The sequence below is a fragment of the Pinus tabuliformis genome, chromosome 7 (genome assembly GCF_031772625.1).
Source record: "Pinus tabuliformis cultivar Carrire ecotype Pingquan chromosome 7, CPIR1, whole genome shotgun sequence".
NCBI lineage: Eukaryota > Viridiplantae > Streptophyta > Pinopsida > Pinales > Pinaceae > Pinus > Pinus tabuliformis.
Window position 1 is genome coordinate 1,358,580,361 of NC_142293.1, and position 25,610 is coordinate 1,358,605,970.

A 25,610-nucleotide genomic window follows, 5' to 3' on the forward strand; every position below is an offset into this window, starting at 1 on the left:
TAAATGCATTGCCACCATAATGGAGCAACTTTGCAACAAGCATCTACTCCAAGAAGGATTCAACTCCCTTTGATAAGTTGTGGGTGCAATGCATATTGGAAGAATCAAGGATCAAGGTCAAGGATGATATTGGATCAGATGGGCAATCTCAAGCCTTTCTAGCCCGAGTTAAGAAGTTGAAGAAGGGAAAGTTTGGCAAGGCCAAGAAGAAAGACATATCCAAAGCGCAATGTTTTGGATGTAACGAATTTGGACACTCTAGGAGGGACTTTCCAAACTAGCATAACAATAAGATAAAGGAAAGGAATGAAGCTCATGTGGCCGAAGCAATGGGAGAACCTGAGAAGAAGGCAAAGAAGGAAGAAGTGAAGGATCTTTACTACTAAAGAAGGTTCACTGACTGTCCAGCTCTCTGTGAAGTTTAATATTTATTTTAGGATAATATGTTTTGTTTAACATCTTAGAAAGAAGCATATGATAGTAGCATGTATAGAATTTACATGATTAAGTTTCTTTGTAGAGATCATCTAGATAGATGGATAGATAAACCATTTTGCATATTGACCATCCAAGCATTATCTAACATTATATTAGAAGATATCATCCTGCTTAGTTGAATCATCATGATTCAGGAAAGACCATCGTTTTTTGAAGGTCTTTGGAAAAATCATCATGGCAAGGTTAAGTAGACATTCCATGTAATGTGGAACCAATACTAGTAAAGGGATGAAAGAATGCAATGGTCAGGATGTAGGCTCTTTGCGAGATATATGAATATCTAAATGATTGGATGAAAGCATAGGAATGCATGTTGGATCTAAAACTCTAGATAAGATTCTTGTGTATAGAATCTTGTGAAAGAAAGTTGGTCATAAAATATGCTTATGTATATGGATATATGATGCTTGAAAGGAATATGATTTGGCTTACTTAAGGATGTGTAAATAATTTAAGACTTTCTCTAAAATATATGTATAACGATGATTAACATCTAGTCTAGTCCCTAGAAGAAAAATTGTAACTTGGTAATAAAGTTCGATCCTTTGGCACTTTGATGCATGAAGGAAGATTCATATGGAGATGGATCATGAGGATGTTGATGGAATGAGAAGGTCATCATAACGAGGCAAGTCTAATTTTCATTATTGTTGGTTATTTGGTTAACATATTATTTTGCTACCTGGAAGAATGTCGCAGGAATATATGATGGCAGTTGAGGCAAGTGCAATTGTATGGATGAAGAATATTGAGGGAAGCTCAATATTTGGTACTGGAAAGCTGTAAGTTCAAGAAATGTTAATTTGGAAAGGGATGGTAGAAGTATGATAAGATAACCTGAAGGTTAAAGAATATCACATTTATAAGGAAGCCATGATCAAGCTTCAAGTTTGGGAAAGCTCAATGCAATGCCTTCATGTTGAATATGAAAGTGATAAGCAAGAAAGGTACCCTGAAACTTGTCACAAGATTGAAGAGAGAAGGTGGCTCCATGATATCTTGAAAGAAAGAAAGCTCGATGATGTAGAGGAAAGAGGGAGCCAGAAAACTATGAAGAACTGGTAGCTAATACTCTTATGAAGGCAAATTGTAAGGCTTGTGATGATGACTTCTCAAATAAAAGGGAAGTCTAGATCTCCTCTATTTTTTAGAGGGGGTTATTCTCAAGATTAAAGGAGAATAGGGATGTTGTCTTTGGTTGAGAGGGAGTGATGTGGGACATCACTTGTACATTATCCTCTTCAAGTGATGAAGAGAGAATGGCAGAGAATTGGATAAGAATTTGCGGTTTCCTTGATGATATTACATTCAAGAAAGGAAAGGGACCAACACTGTTTGAGGATGTGATAAGTATCCAAGTGAAGAGTGGTCGAAGAGGACTGATATTCTTTGAGGACTCAAGATTCGAGATCCAAGATAAGAATAGTCCTAATAGGACATATCTTATAGACATCCAGATGGGGTATGTGCCTTGTAGAGGTAGTGCGGTATCACACATAAAGCCTCCCAACATAATGCTCTTGATTAAAGAAGAGATTGTCTAGTTAGGCCTAAGAGACAATGCTGGTCATGATGATGATGCTTACAATATGGCTTATCAATCCGACTCTTTTTGTGATAACTCTTCAATTTGAGATATGATGTTGTACTGAGTGTACAATTATGAATACCTCCCTAGTTAAGAGGGATTATTGAAAATGTAACTAGTTTCGGTCTTCATAATTGTTGTACTCATTTCAATATGTATCCTATGTAACAAACAAGAAAAGAAAAGAAAATATATTATTATTAAAGCATGGGTTTCATGCTCATTATTGATTGTGTTTTAGGTAAAGCATGTTCTTCATGCTTATAGGGTTTTTTAGGTCTTAGGATTTACTGTCTCGAGTCAAAGGAGTCAACATCATGTTTATAAGACCCTTATGGGCAAAAATATATTTGTAAAAATAATTATTTTTGAGTTTAGAAAATCCTGGAAGCTCCTAAAGTACAAGTCGACCCTAGGAAAATCAAGTCGGCCTAAAGGAGAGAATTCGACCCCTTGAGAAGGATATAAAAGGAAGCAATTCAACCTCATTTGGAAAAACTCACTCAACAAGTTCAATCTACAAGAAAGAGTTCGATCTATAGCTGGGAAGAGCAGGAAAAGAAGAGTGAAGGCCAAGAAAGCACAAGAAGGACATAAATATTTTGTTTTGGGCTCTATCTCTCTCACACGTGCGAAATTCTAGGGTTTCTGGGCTGCAGGAAGAAGTGAAGTTACAGGTCTGAGTTGTAGGAAGATGAAGTGCAACATCTTGTAACTAGAAGGAAGGATACTTGATCTAGAACTCATAAGGAGTTGTCTTGCTATTAGGAAGGTCCCAAGAGGAGGCTGCTCTAGGGTTTCCTTGGAAGCTTTAAGGTCGAAATTGCAGGGTCGAAGTTGCAGGTTGGGTAGCAGTATTGAAGCTGGCAGGTCAAAGTTGCAGTGTCTAACATTTTGGTGTAGAATCAAGGAAGGATTTAAGGAAGGGATGACTTGGTACTAGGAGAAGGATTGGTCTAGGGTTTGGGTCTTTGTATATCATTTGAAGCATATTTTAAGAAGAAAGCCAATATATGTGTCTATTGTTGTTATTATTGTTCTTGACATTGTTTGATGAATAGATCTAACTAAAGAACACAAAGAAGATAAATAAGATTCACAAGCAAATATCAAGTTAAAGGAAAATAAGTACAATAAGCTGCCATTATCGATTTTCTAACAATTTCATCCTGGACTTCTCGTGGGAAGGCGGGGGGGGGGGGGGTAGTTGCATTGAAGAGGTAAACAACAATTAGGGCTTGCAACTGAGCACAGGGTTTGCCAAAAGGGCCTTAACCATCAGAGCCACGTCTCGACCACATCCATTGTTGAGGCACGGTGATAATGAGGCGAGTGAACCTAATTGGTGAAGTCTCGAAAGACAAAAGGATTTTAGGGGATTGAAAACCAAAGTGAGGCCAATGCACAATGTACAAAATGAAGGATTTTAGGGATAAAGGTGGAAGGTAAACCAAAGGCTAAAGGAGTTGCAAAGGAATGGTAAAACCAAGACACAATGTGAGGAAGATTGTCGTAGGCAGGAGGAGGACAAGGCTACCTCACCCCTAGATAACACGTTGAACCTTCCCCAAAGAATCCTAAACCAAGCAAACCAAAGTAATATAAATGTAGCTGACCCAGTGGAAAAAATTAAGAGCAAAGACAATACTAGTATACTTGTTGGAGTTGAGCTCCCATAAACCTAGAAGAGTTTAAGTGCAGGTACTCCCACCAGTGGGTATGCGGGCCACATGCAACCTTGCCAATACTTGGAAAATGTAGATAGTCTAGCTCATGAAATGGAGTGAAGGATGGAAGGCCAAACCAACATGGAAGAACAACTTGGACCTTCCACGTTGCTTAAGGAACTACTATAGAAGCCGCAGAGGAAATATCCCATAGATAACCCGACAACACGACATTGACACCAAATATCATCAATTTGACCCCAACAATTGTAGGAAATTGAGGAAGTTTCAAAGATTTCCAAATTAAAACAGTGCATTATCATTAAATGTGGGCGACACTATCCCTCTCTTTAATGTTTGGGGTGACAACGGAATAACAAATCCGCTCAGTAACCTAACACACATCTCAACACCCCATCAAATTTTTATTTATTTTTATATAATTTATTATTATATTTAAATTTTTAATCCCCTATCCTTATCACTAATGTAAGTAATTCATAAGAGAGTATCAATAATCATATTAATCCATAAGAGATAAGATATCCCTGCAAGAACTTAAGATTACCGCCTCGCTTGCCCGGATGGTCACATAAAGAGTGGCCCTGTCCCCACAAACCAAAAAACTCCTCAAAAACAACATAATTTCCCCACCCCACACTAACGTCTTTCAAGGGAAATGGCAAAAGTTGAAAAGCTACTTAAGGCGGTGCAAATATTTTGAAATAAAGAGAAGAGTATCCCCACCTTCGAATGCCTATAATACTAGATCAGTGAGTGCTGCGATCCGATGTAGTGTAGGGTTTAGTGGTTCTGCATGAGGGTTCAGGAAGATTCAAGGGGTTTATCTCGGGATTTAAGCCTCCGACCGGATCAGTAGAGAGACTGTAAAATTGAGGTGCAATGGTTGTGTCTTCTTCACCTTCGACAGATTTCTCTTTCGAAGCCCAAGAATTAAGTTCGCTGTTATTGAATGCTTCCTCATCATCGTCTGATATTTTGAATTCATGCCGGGTCGTGGAATCCTTCATCGATAGGCACAGCTGGGATCAGACCAGGCATTTTTACATAACATGCTTCCCCGTTCTGCTCCGCAAGATCTTCGGCTTCGAGGAGGTCTTACAGCCGTCCGGCATTGGCGGATGGATCGCGCAGACCTCTGAGCATTCCGCGAATGCGGTCGTAAATCTTCTCTCGCCGTCTGGAGCTTTGTTTTCGTCAATCTTTGCCGCAGACGAGGAAAATGTGGTTCGCTATGTGTTTCCATCCGAGCGCCTTCCGGCGTGGATTCGTCACATGCTTCAGTCGGAGAGGGGTTTGTATATCTTATCTGAAGTCTGCCCTGCTTTATTTAAAGACCGATTGAAGGAGGACGGCCATGGAGGAGGATTTCAGGTGCAGTTGAATGCATTTGAGTATTTTATGTTTTGGTTTGCTTATTACGCTGTATGCAAAGATAATGATATTATGCATCGTTCGGATTCGGATGAAATGAAATTGGGGTTTAAGAAGGCTTCCCGGTCTCGTTTCGAGAAATGGGCGTCTTCTCTGCATAGTTTGCACGGTAGCCATGACAATGGAAGGCCTGTGAAGTTCAATTCTAGCCCTTATTTGCATCTTCTGAATTTGTATCTACACAAATTTGTTCCTATATCTGATTTTTGTGCTCCCAGTGTGTCTGTACATCATTTTTTCGAGGAGAATCCATCGATATTTTCTCGCGCCGAGTTTGTTGTTCATACCTTTGTACAGTTTTGGTTAGTGAATGGATTTTTCGCCCTTACCTTCACGGGTTTGCCAGTCTTTTGGTATTTTGTTACCTGTTAATAATCGATTTCATAGGTATGGTCTCCCCAGTGTAGAAATCACAGAGGCTGTGAAAATACTGGTCAATTATGTAAGCAGTACTTTGTGTTGTCCTCAAGAAGAGTTGAATTCTGGATGGAGAGCTGCATCACAAATGGATACCTTGAGATTGAGGTCATTTTCCTTGCCACGGAGTAGTTTGGTTGTGCCTGCTACATGGTCCCTTCTGTTACAGAGGCCTTTGTACAGGTTTATATTACGAGCTTTCAGTTATTGGCCAGTAGGTGCTTGTCTGAAGAAGGCTACACACATTATTGATCTATGGTTGGATTATTTACAGCCTTGGAATATTGGTGAAGAAGGCGAAATGATGCCCGCTCTCGAAGAGGATCATTATTTGGAGGCAGAGAATAAGATGCTTAGGGATAGGGATCAACGATTGTCTCCACTTTCAGGTAGCTTGCTTCAAAAGCAAAAGACTGGTACTGATTCTGTGGGATCATTAGTAAAAAGAAGCACGAAAGAAAGTTGTTATGGATATAATGATCATTGGCAAAACTATGTTCTGGCTAATTATCCTTTTTATAGCTCTCTTGTTGTTCAGTTTCTTGTATTTGCCCACAAGTTCGTGCACATCAATACCAAGGCAGTTCTTCAGATGACTCACAAGGTGCATTGCTCTTTCCTTTATTCTATTATGTCTTATTGATAATAGCAAGGAATAGATGAATAAACTTTGACACTTCAAGCAAGACCCCATGTTTATTTAAAGCAAGATCCAATGGTGGATTAAAGGTACTTATTTCAAGGTAGGATCAACAATTAGGATTATTATACCTAGGTTTTGTATCTAGAAAATTCAGACATGAGGAATTTACTTTTGGAAGTGTGAAAATCAATTAGTTGGAACTTCCTCTTGCATGGGAATAATCACATAGCAGGAAAGGAGAAAAAGTGTTGTCCAGATCCGAATGTAGATTGCTGCCTTTTAAATATTGAATTTGCCTTGCTGTCAGTGCTATATTAACAGAAAAATTCAACATTAACAACAAATGATCCATTCCTGATAGATTAAGTTATGAGCAGTCTTCATGCATGTAAATGTAGGCTTGAATTTGATATAATTGTTTATTAGTTTAACAGACAAAAAATGTCCTTGGTTTATTTTATAGGCGTTTAAACTATCTTTCTTATTTTGCACTCAAATGCTTTGTATGTGAAAATTACGTCGTGTTATTGAAACTTAATTTGGTTGTTAATTCAACAAACAAATAATTGTCTGTGGTTTAAATTAGAGACATTTAGATTAGCGTCTATTTTTTGGATCTCAAATGCTTTGTGTCTGAAAAATACCTATCCAACTTTATATTTTATGTTGACAAATTCATTGTAGTTTAAATAGTTGTAGACAAGATTTCCAATCAAATAGCTAAGCACACCATCTATTTACAGTCTTTTGTGGAGGGTCATTTCCATAAATTATCATGTCTATTGCTCGAGAAACAATGGGTAAATTCAGCCTGATGTCATTGCACTGAAGTTACTTCTATTTGATAATTCAGCGAGCAATTTATATGCTTCATGTTTTGGACGAGTTTTGCAAAGAAGGATTGAGTTTTGCATTTTACATCTGATAGGTACTTCGCTAACTTTGTATAATGGGCATAGATATTGAATGGATATGGACAAACTTGTGATCCCAACCCAAACCTGGTTTGACTATGCAATTTTGAAGAAAATGTTTTTTGGTATATTCTTATGCACTGTCAAGGGTTCTCAACACAAATTGGGAGTGATCATGTTTGTTGTCTTTATAGTATAATTGGGCTAGGAGGCTCATTTTACAGCCCAGTGTGAACGTGATGTGTAAGTATGTCCGTGCTCAACTTGGACTCTAGAGTTGACATGTGTCCCTCTTAAAATAAAAATAAAATATTCTCTAAATAGAAAAGTAATGTTGGCTATAATAAAAAAGAAAAAAAGAATATGCTATACATGTTTAATTAGTTATCCATTTGACCTATAATATAATTTCATGTAAAGTAATTAGAAGTAAAAAAAATTATGCGAGTAAGATGTTTAAACCTTATACTTTTCAAAAAATAAGTTAACACTTTATATAAATAAATTACTTGAAGATCTATATTAATAACTTGTGTGAATATCAACTTATGTGAATCCGTGCTTAAGATGGATCCATGCTGGTAAATCATAATGCTTTTCTGACCAAAAAATGTCCTGAATGTGTGTAGTAAGACTTGAAGATCTATATCAATAACTTATGTGAATATCAACTTATGTGAATCCGTGCTTAAGATGGATCCATGCTGGTAAATCATAATGATTTTCTGACCAAAAAATGTCCTGAATGTGTGTAGTAAGTCTGTTGCTTTCAAAGAAAATTGAAGTCCTAAGTTTCTCAAATCTTTCCCTATAACTGTCTGGATAATGTTGATATGCCAATAGTCGGCATTCGTAATCCATTCTCAAGTCACATAAGAAGTGAGTGCAACTCAATGTTACTTAGGTGGATCATGGTTGGGTGGGCAGTGGTCTTGCCTGAAACCTTGCGTTTCCTGCCAAGTTTGATGATTGTTTTTTAATGTCTTATTGAAAATGTTCCTGGATTTCAATATTTCACTGTTTTAGCTTGATCTTCTAACAAGTTCACTTCTTTGATAACGGTAGCAGTTGGTGGTTATTATTTCTAATTTGTTTCTTTTATCCAGATAGAAACAATACTTGAAATCCAATTTACATTCGTGCATTTTCGTTGTATATTCATGATCACTTTAATTTTCAACAGGTTTGGTATTTGGCTGAGATTTATGTCAGTTTATACTGGAGTTCATAGTACATGTATAATTTTGTTTGTTAATGTATTTTCTGACAAGTATATCAAATGGGATTCAAAAGGGTGGACTGTGGTTATTCACAGTTGAATTTCCATGCGTATTTCATTGTATCATTAGAACTGAGATATGTAATGGCAATAACATCTTTTTCTGAACGTGTCCTTTGCAGTGTTACCTCTATTCTTTGCTTTTCCAGAAAACCGGTTTTATAATTTGTTAAAGTCTGTTGTATTCTAATGTAATATTTTGTTTTCATCTGTAGGTATTAAGTGTTTTGGTATCTTCAAAAGAGCTACTGTGTCTTATTCGAAGCATAGATTCGACATACAATGATGTGAAGTCGGGAAGTGCGCCATGCTGTTTTGACAGTTTGCATAAGGTTGTGCCTGCCATCCGAGAGCAGCTACAGGTCTTCCCTCTATGACCTATACAGTGTTCTGACGTAGGCTACCTTATCCAATGCACCATTTTTAAAAAGGTTTTGTTTGGAAAATGCCTCATTATATTAAGATGTTTCTTTGTGACTACTACAGGACTGGGAGGGTGATTTATCAAATTTTGAGAAAGGCAGTGAAATTACTCACTCTCCTTCGCAAAAAGAAACACCGATGTTGCAACTTTTCAGCACCAGTGATAGTGGAGGCCATCAAATGCTAAAGGTAAGTTTTGTGAATAGTTTCTCTTTATCTCTTTCTTTTTGCAAGACTCATTTGGTTGATGGATAGGTTTATAATTTATTCTGCCCGTACATCAAAATTGGAACCTTACAAAGATAATTCCTTACAAACATTAATTCAACAAAATTTTTATTTATGCCATTATAAGGAGGTAACTGCATCAGTAATTGTTTATATTAATTTTCCCAGAGAAAGATGTTCCCTTAACTTGCCCACATATTAACTGTTCCAAGTGAGGAAGTTGGTACATTGTCAGAGTGATGGAATCCCCCTTTCTCCCTCCTTTCCCTGCATTTTTTTTCTGGGTGAGGAATGGAATTGACTTCTAGTTGAAATACCAGCTGGTAACTGGACAGAACTACTTGGGAATAGATCCTGTAACCTCCCTGGGTATTATGCCTTCTGTAGAAAGGGTTGGGCAAACTGAGCTATACTATTGTGCTAAGTTGGGCAAACTGAGCTATACTATTGTGCTAGGGTTGGGCAAACTGAGCTATACTATTGTGCTAAGTTGGGCAAACTGAGCTATACTATTGTGCTAAGTGTTCATTACATATGTACAAACATGAAATCAATCACTATCTTTATTGGGATTTTCTATAACTAAAATGGAAATGAATTCTATAAATCTTCCATACAAAAGGTTAGAATGACTTTAAAGCTCAGGTAGCTGGACATTATTTTATTCAAGAGGAGAGCTGTGTTGGAGTAGATTATTCCTCAATTTTTTGACCACACTGCAGAGCTCATCTTCAGGGTATAATTGAAGTTTGATTAAATTTGGGCTTGATAAGAACATACTTTTAAAAAATTGATTTCTGATTAATCTTAGCTGGATAATAACCTAGTTGTGATTTAATTTTGCTAGTTGGAAAATAATCTGCCATGGTCTGGATCTTCAACTTGTCCTGACGATGAACCACACTTGTTGGTTTGGAACGCGTTGACAAATGATTTATGATGTGATTTATGCCGAAAAATCTTCTCAATAATTGAGTTTTTAAACTTTATAGATGATTTTTATATTTTATTTTTGGGAGGGGGTGGGGAGGTAATTTAAAGGCCTTTTATTAACTGTTGATGATCACATATGATCCAACCTTCTGTATGCCTCTGGTCTGCCACTAGGGAAACCGGACCATTGGCAATACAGGAGGTCTGCTGTCCAAAAATATACATTTTAAAAAAATATACTGAGTTCTAAAAAAGCCTACAGTGCCTTGGCTTAACAGCCACAAAATATAACACATAATCCTACTATAATAGTAAAGATAGAAAACATAAATTTTCATGAGGAGACTAGGAGGTGGAAACCTCCACATCTATGGGTGCTTGATCACCTGGACTGTCTAGATGAGTTGGGCCTTTGCCATGCGGTAAGACTGCTTTTATCCTTGTCAAATGCTTGTCCATGGCTTTAAATTCCAACTGCATCATGTTCATCATCATCAGAATTTTATTTTTAGTGTCATTTTTGGAAAGGAGTACCCTTCCCTGCAGCTGTCTAGTTGTAATGGGACTGGTACATCTACTCTTGATAGATGACCTTTCAGCAATGAAGCAGTGATACCTCTCAAATTTCCATTGCCATTTTCCCACCCTCAAATGCTAGTTTCAACTCACACGACAATTGATGAGCTTTCGAGGTTATGTATGCCCTGAGGAGGCCCTGCTGCAGATAGAATCCACCTCAGAAGTGCGTGCCCCGGCCAACTGAGGAGTAAGGACTTGACGAGAGGAAGAAAATAAAGAGACCTGAGTAGGAGCTGATCCCAAGAGGAGGGTAGCCCAAGATGGTCTGGTCCCTCTCTCACACCACACCTCGACAAAGCCTCACACCACCATAAACAAAACCAGAAAAACCATAAAGCAGCAAGGAATAACAGAGGATGCCCTGGATTCAACATAATCAGATAGAAATTGCCATTCATGAATAACATTTACCATCATGAAACAACACAATGTGCCTTTGCAAAGCTTCCCAAATCTGAACTGAGACCTTGCAAAGATTGCTTTTCTCATGCGAGGAGTTTGGTGGAGAGTAAAAGCATCATCTGAGATAATGAAGGGACGTACAACTGTGTACACATTCTCATGAAGTGGTGTGGTGGGCACATCTACCTTGCTGGGGTTAGATGAAGTTAATTTGATGTAAAGCATCAAAGAGGAAACATGACATCAATGACTAGTTAAATGTGTTGTTTAGAAATTAGACAAGGTTAGAGAAGGTTATATTGAAATTTCACATTGGGTTGGCCTATACTTCTACCCCTTTTTTGGTTTCTTCTCTTTTTTCAGCTTTTATTTGTTTACGCAGAGGAGAATTTGCATGTTTGCAAAATGATGCTTTCAGAAACATCTTCATCCATCTGACAAATCTATAATTTCTCCATAAGTATACAAAAATGGTGAGGAGTGCAGAGTTCCTAAACTACTGGTCTGTCTGATCTTCTGCTGTTAAAACTTAAAGTTAGCTCTAAGAGTCTAAACAAAACAATTTGATAGTTAATTTTGTATGAATTGAAACTTCTGTGTCTACCTTAGATAAAATTTTACTTTGAAGCACATCGTTGTAGATTATACAACCTTTAGGCATACATATTTTCTTGATTATCTCTTCTATTTTTTGCCTCACACCAGATACTTCTAATTGATTTATTCCAAAGTGTGTTTCCATCAATAGTATCAATAGATTTTCGTATAGGGGACCTTGCTAAAAAGATCTTGCATTCTGTCCCTCGTACCTTATTTAAGAAATGCCACCCATTTCCAATGGAGTAGAGGCCACTTGTTTTCATTTTTATCTCTCCAAAGGATGTTTCTAATGATGCTCTCTAGATATTGTATAATTGTAGCAGGGGCCATTAGAATGTTGCTTTGATAGAGGGATATCTGATAGGATTGGCCAGTGTCCAGTCTCTTGCCGTATGTTTCAAACTTGACAGGTAAATAGGATAGGCCAATGGGATTGCTAACTTCATCAGTGTTGATGAGGTAGGGATGTAAAGATTGCCCTATCTCTTCTATTTAAGAAAAGCCCCATCTCTTGTCCGTCATGCCCATGGGGGAAGTTCAGTTTAGGTTTCAGCTTATTGTATAATACCAGTGTCCAGTCACTTGCCTTATGCTTCAAACTTGACAGATAAATAGGATGGGCCAATGGGATTGCTAACTTCGTCAGTGTTGATATAAGGTAGAGGCGTGAAGGTTGCCCCTGATAGAGGATATTACAAGTAGAGGAAGGTTCTCAACATGGCATTACTAAGTGATTGCATCCATCTAGAATTTGAAGAATTATATATTTTTGCTTATCTCTGCATTAGATATGTCTACTAAATGCTTCCAGTTAATGGGGCATTGATTTGAGCATTCAATATATTTTTATTCTTTATCAAAGTATTCTTTTGTTGTATTTGTATTTTTCAATTTATGCCTTACGGCGTTTCCTTTGCAACATCTGGTGCAAATGCTAGTATATCTTACCTCATTTTATGGTTAACATTGTATAACAAAAACATGCGTTGTGTTATGTAATTAATACTAACATGTAATATTGATTTTTTTTGTCAGAATGCTATAGGTAATGATTGCCAAGACGATGATCCAAATTATGTTCAACATATATCAGGAGATGATGAGGATGAGGATGAGGATGATGGTGGTGAAGGAGGAGATGATGATGATAGTTGCGGTAATGGTGATGATGTGGATCAGAGTAATGAGGATGGTCAAGATGAACATGAGGATGATCTTGGTGGTGGTAGCTAGGCATGCACATGCATTGTTTTTTATGAAGAAATTATTGTGTAGAATGACATTGTTATGTTTAGATGGGTGTTGTGAATTTACCCTATATCAATAAGACATTTTGATTTTGTAATCATACGATGAGTTTGATTTATGTATGTTGTTAATTTATCGTAGAATAACGATATTCATGAAATATTTTGATTTGTTAATCATATTTGAATTTTACTTGTTTTGATTAAAAATAATACTGATTTTATTAGTATTATGTTGCTATTTTATACATGTTTTGAAAATTGTTAATGACACATTGTTATTTTTTTGGATGGATGTTGTCAATTTCTCTTAAATTTCTTTACAAATGATTTTGAATTGTGATATCTGCTTTAATGATATTTAGAAACTATCATATATTTAACTATGAATCTATAAAGGGGGTCATATATGTAAAGAAAAATATACTCTATATAAGAAGTCAAATGCGGATGTAACCATGGATGCAAAATTGAAAGTAAAATTGGATGTTAAACTAGGAATTAATACAAAATGCAAACAATTGACATACAAAGTGTTTTAAATTAGAAGTGAAAAATTGTGCAATAGTTGACACAAAGAAGGGAACAAAACATGGCATACAAAAGGATATCAAATTGCGCAATAACAAGGACACATAAATGGGCACCAAATTAGATGCAAAAAAAGACAACAACTAGATGTAAAATAAGATGCAAAGTTGAGCGTTAAAAAGAAGCAAAAAACGTTACAAATTAATATGCCAAATGATGATGCAAATAATGGTGTAAATTTGGGATGCAAACTTGGGTGCAAAAAAGGAAAAAAAAAAAGATGTAAGAAAGACATAAAACAAGATGCAAAATGGGGCTGAAAAAAGGTGAAACCAAGGATGCCATATTGGATGTAAAAAATGATTCCTAATCACATGCAAATTTAGGCTCGAACTCAGACACAAAATTATATGCAAATGTGGACACAAAATGAGGCAAAAAAAGATGCAAATTTGGATGGTGAAAACGATGTAAAACTAGACACCAAAAAAATGCAAAATTGGATGAAAAAGTCGGTGTAAATAATGGTGCAACATTGGACACAAGTAGACACAAAAAATGGTGCAAAAAGGGGCATAAAATAGCTTAAAGTTGGATGCAAAACTTGGTGCAAAAACAAATACAAAAGTAGACGTAAAAAATGGCTCTAAATTGAATGTACCATTAGACACAAAATAAGATGCAAAGGTGGACACAACACATGACTCAACATAAGATGCAAATATAAATGCAAATTTGGATGCTCAAAATGATGTAACATTAGATGCAAGAGATGGTGTTAAAAATGATGCAAAATTGGATGAAACAAATGACGCAAAATATGGTGCAAAATGAGATGGGAAAAATGGAGACAAATCAAACGTAAATGTGGATGTAAAAAATGGTCCAAAAAAAGATGCAAAAATGGGCACAAAAATGGATGCAAAATTTGGTGCTAAATCAAATTCAACACATGGTGCAAAGATAGGCACCAAAGATGGTGCAAAAATAGAAGCAAAAACTAGTGTAAGACTAGATACAAAACCTGGCGTAAGACTAGATGCAAAAACTGACACAAAATGGATGCATAAAAAGACGTTAAATTGGATTCAAAATACAATGTAAACTTGATGCAAATGATGGTGCAAAAATGGAAGCAAAGAATGATACAAAATAGGAAGCAAAAGAGAATGAAAAATAGATGCAAAAAATGACACAAAACTAGAAGCAAAACCTGTCATAAAATAAGATGCAAATCTTGGTTCAAAATTTGACGCAAAAAATGATGCATAGTTTGGTGTAAAAAATGATGCAAAATCTAGCGTGAAAAAGGATGCAAAATCAGGTGCAAAAAATGACGCTTTAAAAATTGTACAATAGAGCCAGATTTAGCGCCAGGTTGCTCATCACAATTACAAAAAAAATGCACTAAAATCTGGCGCTAAATCTGGCGTAAATCGCTGGTTTTGTTGTAGTGTTTAGATCTTATTCTAGGACCAATACAAAGGAAATAAATTACTTACATCAAGAGTGGTAGATGTGGAGGGACGAAGGTGTTGTGGTTGTCCTTGATCCTAGAGGAGACACAAATTCAATTGTGAATGGGGTCTTGGGATAACCACAAACAACTAGGTAGATTTTAAGCTCTCCTTCAAAAACTAACATCCATAAATGCACCCAAGACGAATATTTTGATAGTTATTGAGAACTCATCAATAATTATTAATCTAATTAACAATTTGAAAACTTTGTTAGATAGCAAGTTGGTTTGTCTAATAACTAGAATAAAAAAAAGGTTTTATGGTTCAAGTACAACAATTTTTTTCATGTTTTAAGGGACCTAAATTAACAAGTGGACAACCTCACTAATAATGCCTCAAGATTGAACAAAAAAATCCTATGAAAAATAAGGGAAATTTTCTTCCAAGATATTTCCTAGGATCATTTTTTATGTTAGTATTTGCATGTTGCCATATTCCAAGCATTTTATAGCACATACATCATTTCAATAAAGTAGGTGTATACTATATAGATGGAGGAAAGAATATAATGTGCATTGTCCTCAAAGAATTCCGCACATGCCACTCTTAACTCAGTACTGATGTTTTGGAACAATGTGAATGCAGGAGGAAGGTAGGATTATGGATTATGAGGAAGGCACTGAAGTGAATACTAATGAGAAAATTTCGTGGCTATAATCTCTCTTTCAAATACATTTTTTTGTTAAGCCTTTTCAATAGATCACTATTGGTTTATTCATTTATTGTTCAAATTATTCCAAGATAAAACCTAGTGGTTTCATACTAGGTTTGTTACTTTTTGTTAGATCTAGTTTGAAGACTTTGCGGTCTTTTTATTATTTCATAGCACTAATAGTAGTGATATTGAGTAACTCACCCTCTTGATTAAATATATTCTTCTTATGCTGTCTATTTTAATTTCTCAATCCCATGTAATGAATGAGTATGTTGGGTCATGTTGGTTATCTTAAAAATATGGTTCTTGGACTAGTAGTTAAAGAACAACATGGGCTTGTCTCTTCCTTGAGCTTAGAAAGGATTGATTAACCTCTACATGTCTAATATCTTTAAGGATTCTTTTTGGGTGTTTTATTAACTCCTGGATTTTGTTGTGTATACTCTTTTTGGACATTTGTGGGATCTTTGGGTTATGAATTACCTAGGAGCCATGGTAAATATTATAAGGAAATGAAAGAAATTTATAGAGTTTTCATAGGTATGAAAACTTCATTAATACTAACAAGACATACATACTCTTGGTAACAACTAAGGTCCACAAGAATCAACATTGCTTCCTTTCTCAAACTGTAGTGATTATGGATACACTCTTGTAACAAAAAAGGTAAATTTAGGTCTTGGAAGTAGAATTTTTAGTGTTGGGCAATATGGTTTGAAATATTAACAAGGGCTCTCATCTACTTCTAGAAATTCCTCAATGAACCCAAGGAAGAGGAAACAATCCATCAAATGCTTGAAGAAACAAACTTGGGAAACTAGGAATCACAACCCATTTATACTCATCAACATGAGGTCCACAATAAACATGCCTTTTATAAGTATCATGTTTTCATATGTTATGTAGAACAATTTTGACATTTTTTAAAGTTTATACCTATATAAAATTTTAAAATCCTCTGTGAAGTGTGATATAGGGCTTTTTGTACTAGACACATATTGCATGATCATTAGGTTGATTTTTGTTTTAAGAGATCATTTTTGTATTACTATGTTTACTAACTTAGTTGTAGCCTATTTTTGATACAAAACACTATCCATTTCTTTAAAAGAAATACTTCTTACATGGGCTCCTAGTTTTATATTGAATTTCTATGTTACTGTAGGTTAGATTTTTTTCTTTAGTAGTATAATTTATTTGAAATCTAGTTTTGTAGTTTTATTTATTTTAAATATAATTTTGCTTTTGAAGGAATAAGATAGTTTTTAAGTATGTGGGATCTAGTTTTAGTTAGTAGTTTAATGGATTTGAAAACTAGTTTTGTAGTTTTATTTTATTTTCAATATAATTTTTATTTTTAGAGGAACTAGATACTTTTTAATTATGTTGAATATTTTTCTTGTTATTGTTTTTAGGATTATATATGTAAAATAAGTCATTGTGTATTGTCATATATATCTTATAGTCTTAAGGATTTGGGTCTTCCATCCTTGGTGGGCCTATATGTGATGACATTGGCATATAATGTGAACGAGGACATAGATAATAAAAGAGGTCAAGAGTAGTATGGGATTTAAATAAGGTTACCCACTCTCTCCTACACCTTTTAAACTCTACATGGGTGATCTAGAGGAAACCATGTTCGAATCATTGGGTATCTTGAATGGTTGTTTACTCTTAAGGGCCTCCATTGGTATTTTTTATTTGTAGATGGCATTATCCTCATATCTCACTTAATGAGGGCCCTCCATAGACAACTTAAATTCTTAACTTCCTTCCATGACACTCATGATGGTAGGTTAATTTTGGTAAAACAAAATTCATGGCCTTTAACATCCTAAAAAGAGAGGCAAGCAATGTTATTCTAACAAAGATGAGAGGGTTGAAATAACCTTTTTAGAACTTATAAGTTGTATGATCATTGTAAGTGATGGCTTGTGTAATAGAGTGTACATTTGATGGAATCACCTATGGTATAGGGATTGAACTTGAGTTCATGGTGAGAATATATGGTGTACTTATAATGGAAGACATGATTTTCCCAATGATTGAGATAACATTCACTTACTCCTTGATAATTTCATAATTTATCCATATCACTCTCCTCCTATTTATAATCCCTTTCTTGAACTCCTGAAATATTTGATCTCTCTCTTAGTATCTCAAAAGAATAGTCCCATATTAGTCTTAAATTTTGATCCAAGACCTTTACTCCTTATTCACCCTCTTATGCTACTTTATCATATCAACTCCAACACCTCTACATGTATCTCTTGACTTTGGTTTGGTTTCTTCTTTGAAGGATTGTAGTCATGTTTGAGGGCATTCCTAGTAGCTTTTTCTCCTCTCACGCCTTGGACAATTTGGCTCTTTTACCTTGAGGGGGGGGTTTAACATAGCTAGGGTAAGGGAAGTATCACTTGTTTGAGGGCATATTGGGCTATTATTTAGCACTTCATTTATTTATTAGTTTATATAATAGATCTACTATGTTATATTGCATTGAATAACAAATTGGGATGAAGTTTGTTTCATAGGTTGGAATAAAATTATGGTTATGTTTGTTTAGATGGAGTAGTACTCTTTTGGAGGTTTTTATTAGATATTAAGCCCAAGGAACATTAGAACCTACAACATTTTCCAAGTTTATTCAATCCTAGTTTTCTACTCTCTTTCATCTTTAATAATTAGGTTAGTTAAGACACCAAAGGAAACCAATAAATAATTTACCCTTGGTTAGTTTTAGTCCTTCATTAATTTGATGTCATTTCCCATTTGTTGCAAAATCTTAATTGAATGATCCTATTCAATCTATAGTCTAAGCTAACCTAATCAATTCTAAAACATTAATCAATTTAGTGGTCTTTTTTAAATCTCTTATTCTTGTTCCGAGAGTATCCAAAAAGACCTAAAATTAAAAATCCAAAAATTTGATGAAAATAGTGCCATGTCGAATAACTCAACAAGAAAATTCAAACACAATTTGAATCGCACCGAACACAATCCATGTGCAAAAGTTATAGCAATTTGAAAATTTTGATCAACAAAAACAAAATCAAACTTAACATTACACGTGGCAACATTTAAATATGACACATGGTAGTACTATTATGGTGACATGGTAACATTTAAGCTCTACGCATGGCATAACATGTAGATGAAAATTGAAATATAGTGTTGAGTTTGTAGTGACACCTTAGACACCACTTGCACCTCAAAAAAACCCATAAGTGTTTGGTGATTTAAAAAGAGGCCACGAGGATTGGAAATTTGGACACCTAACCTCAATGGAGACAATTCGACACTCCACCAATGAGGCAACCACATTTGTTAGGACAATAATAAAACATTCTATAATTTTGGTGGTTATTGTTGTAGTAACTGAATGAAAAAGGAGGGAAGGCGATGGGGTTGAGCCCACGACCTCCCTGTTGACCATAATATCTGATTTCGACAACCAATAGTGTTATTATGTTTTAACATGGCCCGAGGTACATGGTGATTGGATTACATCAGATTGGTTATAATACCGTAATTTTATTTGTTTTATTATCTGGGGCGTTATGCATGGATATTACATTGAGTGTATAGTTAAATTTAAATTTATATTAATTTACAGTTAATTGGAAAAATTTGTAAATTTTTTTATAGTTTTATTTTATATATATTAAAATTTAATATTTTTTTTATAATATTTTAAATTAATTTTTTATAATTTAATTGGCTATCAAATTTAACCTAATGAAAAAAAACACACAAACATACAAAATTCACATCACCATCTATGAGAGTACCAAGGGTTCAAGGATCTAGGTGTTGTTATAAGACCTTGTAGTTAGTCTTTTTCTCCTCAAACTGCTGCCTGAAACCTGCAAGATTGCCATACAGCGAATAACTCATACAAAAAGGGTGACTGTACCTACACTCATCATGACTGTTCCCCAAAAAAAATTATGATGCGTGTCCTTTGTGGCCATATTACTCGCACGCTACAGAAGTCAAAGAGATATAGTTGAGAGTTTTCACTTTCATGGATTTCCTCTCACCGACCTCTATGGTTAATATTATACTGTTTTGTATTTAATTTGTGTAAAAAATGTTTATATTATAAAAGTAATGGTAAATTTTATAATAATATGGTGGTCAAAATTTCATATAATTAATATTTTTATTTTTATTTTTTAATAATTTTTTAATTAGGTTTAATTGAATATAAAATATTATATTTTAATGAAATTTTAATTTTATATATAATATGGTAAATTAAAAATTAAAAATTTATTTTAAATATTATTTTTAAAATAAATTAGGAAACATCGAAATAATAAATTAAATATTAGAAAAAAATTGGTTTTTGTTTTAAATTTTGTAGATAAGTATAATTTCATTTTTTAATAATTAAAAAATAAAATTAATTAATATATGTGTGTGTTAACATTTATTGATCAGACTTCAAGAAAACAAATTATTCAGTTTGATTTAAGATTTGATTCCTATGTTCAAAAAGCTTGGAGAGAAGCCTCACGAGCTGACTATAATTTTGACATCGTAAAAGGCTAGGAAGGTCAGTGTTGCAACAAAGATTACGACACTGAGATCTAATGTGGTTGTACGCGGCGCACTCTAAGAGGAAGTGATTTCCATCCTCGATGTTCATATTCTCACACAGATGGCAGATTCTTTCCATCCATGGTGTTTTAGGAATTGCCCAACTACCCGTTTCACTATGGAGCTCATGAGAGTTCGTTCTAATCTTGGCTATATTAATTTTCTTTTTTGAGCTAGTTAAAATGGAGAGATACTTGTGATCTTCATAGGTGGGGTTGTTGACCTCCTTATAATATCTTAATTTTCTTTTAGCTGCTAAATCTTTCTCACACCACCTTTTTTCTTTGAACTTAGAAGTAATGAAGAAAAAAAAAAATAAAAAAATCTTATTATTAAATCATAATCTAATTTTTAATGTTTTTGCTTTCTTCGTGGTATAATTTTTGAGTTACTTATGTTGAAATTTTAGAACAAATTATTAAAATCACAATTTGAGTTCAAGAGTTTTTGAGAGTCCTAAATTTATTTTTATATTTAAAACTTATTTTAAATAATGAAAAATCACAATCTTATTTAAAATGACTAAAACCATATTATTAAATTTCAATTAAAAATATAAAAAATATAAAAAATTAAACAATATCTATCATTAATATAACTAGCCCAATTAAATAAATTAAATGGCCGGTAAACTAGCATCTATCTATGATAAACATCAAAATACTTATTTTATGATGCATCTCATGTCACTAATTAAAAAAAAAAAATAATTAAATTATAAATTTATTATTATTTTTAATTATAAAAAGAATTAATGTATAGATAAACATATACACATTTAAAAAAACCTGTGACAAGATTCTTAATTATAGAGATTCACCCCATTTTACTATTTGTGTAAATAGGATTTGTTATAATATCATGGGTCAATATCATGACTTATCAATACTACATGCGCAAAAAATCATAACTCATTTCATATGACAGGCATTCCCATGAATTTCCTTTAACCAATCAATTTAATTAAAAAAAATAAAAAGGGCATATCTAATTTGAAAATAAAATTCAATCTTTAATTTGTCAATATTATTAAAAATATTCCAAAATATTTAGTGCAAATTAAATCTCTACCTTTTACTTTATAATTTTTAATAATTAATTTTAAATTTTAAAAAACTTATTCCAAAAACTTGTTAAAAATTGCTTTCAAAAATATACTTTCACACTCGCATCAAAATTAACCATCTATTAATTTTAATTTTAATTAAATATAAATTTTCAAAATAAACACACCCATCTGAATAAATATTAGTATAACTTCTCTAAATGATTTAAAAAAAATAACTTTTCACACTTTGTCAAACGTTTCATGATTTTGACTATAGACATGTTTCCATAAACCATTAACTAAACATTAATAATTTATTGTTTAGTATAGAACAATAGGCAACCTTTTGTATTTGGGGTATACACAAGGGAGACATACATTCTCACTAGGTTAGTTGGTATAACGGTTTGGTTCTTGGATATAGCCTTCACAAAAGAGTTTTTTAATTTTATTAATAAGAGATGTAGAGTAGCTAAATCTTAGTTTTTAGTTAAGATTAAAAACATACATATTTTACTTACAAAAATGTAAGATATATTTATATTATAATTTATAGTTAATGTTGAATCAATTGCATGTACATTGAAATCAATGCATTGATGCATGTATACTAAAATCAATGCATTGATTTCAATTGATGTGATTGGTGCAAGCAAAATAGCATTGATTCTATTATAAATAATTTAATAATTTTCATATCTAATTGCTTAAAGTATCATTACCCAAACACATTGGAAAGTTGATGGATATCCCACCTCAAGTTTGAGTTAAAATGCACCCAGATAATTTTTATGAGAATGTAGAATGCATTCAATTATATGAATTCAAAATTAATGTTTAGCTTAACCCTTTATGGGTGTGTGTAAAATTGGATAACGAAATCCTAATTAAATTAATATTTTATATTCACTTACTATTAAATTATAGTTATATGTCAAACATTTATTGATATTCTAATTAAACCATCTTTGATAAATTAATATTAAATTTTCATGTGAAATAGATAATTATGGTAATAAATGGAATAGTTTGCATTTAAAAAGGAAAAAAAAACTAAGGATTGGTAATTAATAACATAGAAATAGAAATAAATTTATTCATGTTCATGAAAAATATGTGAAAAATATATTTAGACCGATAGACCTTCCTATGAATCAATTCAATCATCTACCTTTTCAACCTACGCGTGACATCTGTACACCTCACATCACATCTTACGCTGACATTTTACGTTTCGACATACCGTGACAACTGTACACCGAACATTTTATGATGAGGAGGTCTCCAATACTTATTTCACATTCACGGTACACCCTAAGCTTGACATATGTGCACCTCACATGCGACTGAGGTGTTTATGGTTCGCATTTTTTATTTTTTTTTCATGTTGCACTCGATTCCTCTCCATTTTAAGCATGGCCATGCGAATAATGGGTTTGATATCTTGTGTTTATTTTTTATTGGTTCCAATTTTTTCATTGTGGGTTTGATATCTTGTGTTTATCTTTTATTAGTTTACAATTCATTTCACAGTGGAGGTGAAAAGAAACGCTGCCGAAAATGGCCCAACCTGCACAGGTGAGGTTTATTTCGTTTTGGTGAATTTGTGAATTGTTAACATCAAATTTTGCCCGATGTCCTATTCATTCAGCAGGACCCTCTGGATTATGCGATGAGGAAAAAATCCTTTGCATCATGTGATGATGAGAATTATTTTTGTTTTTATCTCAAGAGGCATCTTTTACTTTACGCAAATGGGAAACTCCTAATGAAGCTTGCAGGTGTCGAGGCCGCCACCGTTATGACATACAGAATGATGGCGCACAAAAAAAATTCACTTTACACCCTGAGTCTCTGGAAGGTGGATCAAAGATCAACAAGTTCTACCTGAAGGTGGATCAAAGATCAACAAGTTCTACCTGGAGAGGAAGCTCTTCGTGTCTTTGAGCGTCTTGATGTTGAAATTTTTATTAAATAAAAAAGGTTGGAGTAAGAATGCATCTTATATGATTTATACTTTTAAATTGTTTTATATTTGTATGAGAATTGATTTATTTTGAGTAGAGGTGGTTTTTTAGTTTTTGAAAAGCAGTTTTGGTTTTGGTATGAAGGTTTAAAAATTATAATAAATTTTTTTAAATGGTGAGTGTGTAAATATTTTAGAATAAATTATAATTTTAAAATTAAATCAAATGTTAATGAGTATATTATTTACTTGAAATTATAAAATAATAATAATCGATTATTGTTTCAAAATATTTTTTAAAATAAGCGGAGTTATATAAATTGAAAATTTAGCTAACTTATTAAAGTACTATTATAATTGAATATTTAGAGAGATTTTGGAATGTATTTATACACTTTATATACACATTTTGATTGAATATTTGAATATAGAAAATGAGGTTGAAATTTGTCTATGAATAAAAGAAAGGTATTGTGAGATTGTTGAGCTTTTTATCTTGGCTCATATAATGTTGTTTTCCAAGGAAGGGACTATGAAGTTTTCTTTGTTCAATTACAATTGTGAAACTTGGAAAAATTAGTCAACTTGAACAAATGTTGAAAGGTAATACGAGGTTGACATGTGAGAGGAAGCCAATTATTTTAGTATGTGGTCATTTATTTTTTATTTTTAAAATTTACAATAATTTTTTGATAAAATTAGTTACTATTTCTTTCTTAATAATAATAATAATAATAAATTAGGCATTTGTGCACCATATAACTTCACATTTCTGTGCACCATATGAAATCACATTTTATGACTAACCTCACATTTTAATGCCAAAAATATCATTATGGAACTCCACAATCCAAATGATTACCCAAAGAATCTCATTATGGAACTCCACAATAATTACTCCACAATGGCAGATGACTGGAACTTGCAAAGATTTTGTATATTGGTTAACGCAAAATTTATACATTATATTCTGGGAAAAAAAAATAATAAATAAATAAACAAAAATAAAACAATAATTTATGTATGTGATAGACAATATTGATTTTTGGTTCATCAGGCCAACCATACTTTTTGTTGTAGATTTGATTTCAACTAATTTATTTACATTTTATGAATAAGGTCAATAATAGAAATTCATAATTTAATAATAATAATAATAATATTTTTAGGCTGATAATAATAACATTAATATTTTTAGTTAGGTTGATAGGTCTTTCTTTTAAATCAGTTTATCTCATTTTCTTCTACATGTTTCTTTTGAATCAATTCATCTCATGTTTTCTTCTACTTTTTTAGTTACTCCACAAATGCATATGTAGGATGCTATGCACTATGATAGAACCTGTGGCAACTAATTGTGGTACATTAAGCAAATATCTCTTTAAGAAAACAATATCATCCAAAAACTACTATTGAAGCAACCAATATACAACGATAATAGGATTCTTCTAATTTGTCATCCTCTAGGCCGAGTTCAACTTGATGTAAAGTAATTATACATTGTCTTGATTTACAAGAATTATAGATAATTTCCTAAACGAGATAATCACCAATAATAGAAAAAATAAATGAGAATAAGAATACAACACACATTTTGAATGCCACCATATCAGACATTTACAAAAAAAATAAAAATAATAACCCAAAATGACGCAAAAGTAATATTTACCTACGGTTCCTTCTTAGTAGAAATTGCCCATTCTACAAAATCAATATTTATTCATAATGACTTTAAATCTTTCATTGATAAAATAAGTGATAAATTATATGTCAATCAACTTTCATCATCTTAATATTTTAATTATTAGTTTTATTGTGTATTACCAACTTAACACAAATATAACAATACAACAATTATTATTTCAAAACAAAGTACAAATTTTCCAATTCAATAATTTCATTTTAATAATCTTATCGGCCTCTCTTTGCACCTTTTTTTGAAATGTAGTATTTTTTTTTGTAAAATAATGTTGTAAACTTCTTTTCACTGCATTAGGTATGAGAGGTTTGTATTTTAATATTATTAATATTTTGGTTTATAGAATCTATGTAATCAAAATATATAATGTTTGGTTCAGTCTCTCCGGGCTGTTCAACGACAATGCCATTAAGCAAGAGGAAGAATCGAGGTTCACTTTGACTCAGTCGGCTCCGACCATAATGTCGAAGCTGGAGGAGGCTGCCAAGATTTTCGGATTCAACTTTAACAAGGCGAAGGAGTTTAAGGCGCAATTGCAGAGGTTCGAGCAGGGGTGGAAGGGACATTTTAGTATTGATGCCGAGATTTTTGAAGTCACGAACTTGGTGCTTCTGGTGGAGTTTCGTAAGATCGCTGGGGATACGCTAGAATACAGTGAGTTCTTGAACCATGAGCTCAGGCCCCGTCTGAAGGACATCATATCGGCATGA

General features: G+C 33.4%; 1 protein-coding gene across 1 annotated transcript; it reads left to right on the forward strand.

The window, feature by feature from the left end:
• Positions 1-4,515: 4,515 nt before the first annotated feature.
• On the forward strand, positions 4,516-25,610 carry LOC149252610 (uncharacterized). Its single transcript, XM_089454208.1, has 6 exons — positions 4,516-5,148; positions 8,677-8,823; positions 8,948-9,073; positions 12,662-12,851; positions 22,750-22,813; positions 25,280-25,610. The coding sequence occupies exons 1-6, from the start codon at positions 4,657-4,659 to the stop codon at positions 25,608-25,610; spliced, it is 1,350 nt and encodes a 449-aa protein (XP_089310334.1). The 5' UTR covers positions 4,516-4,656.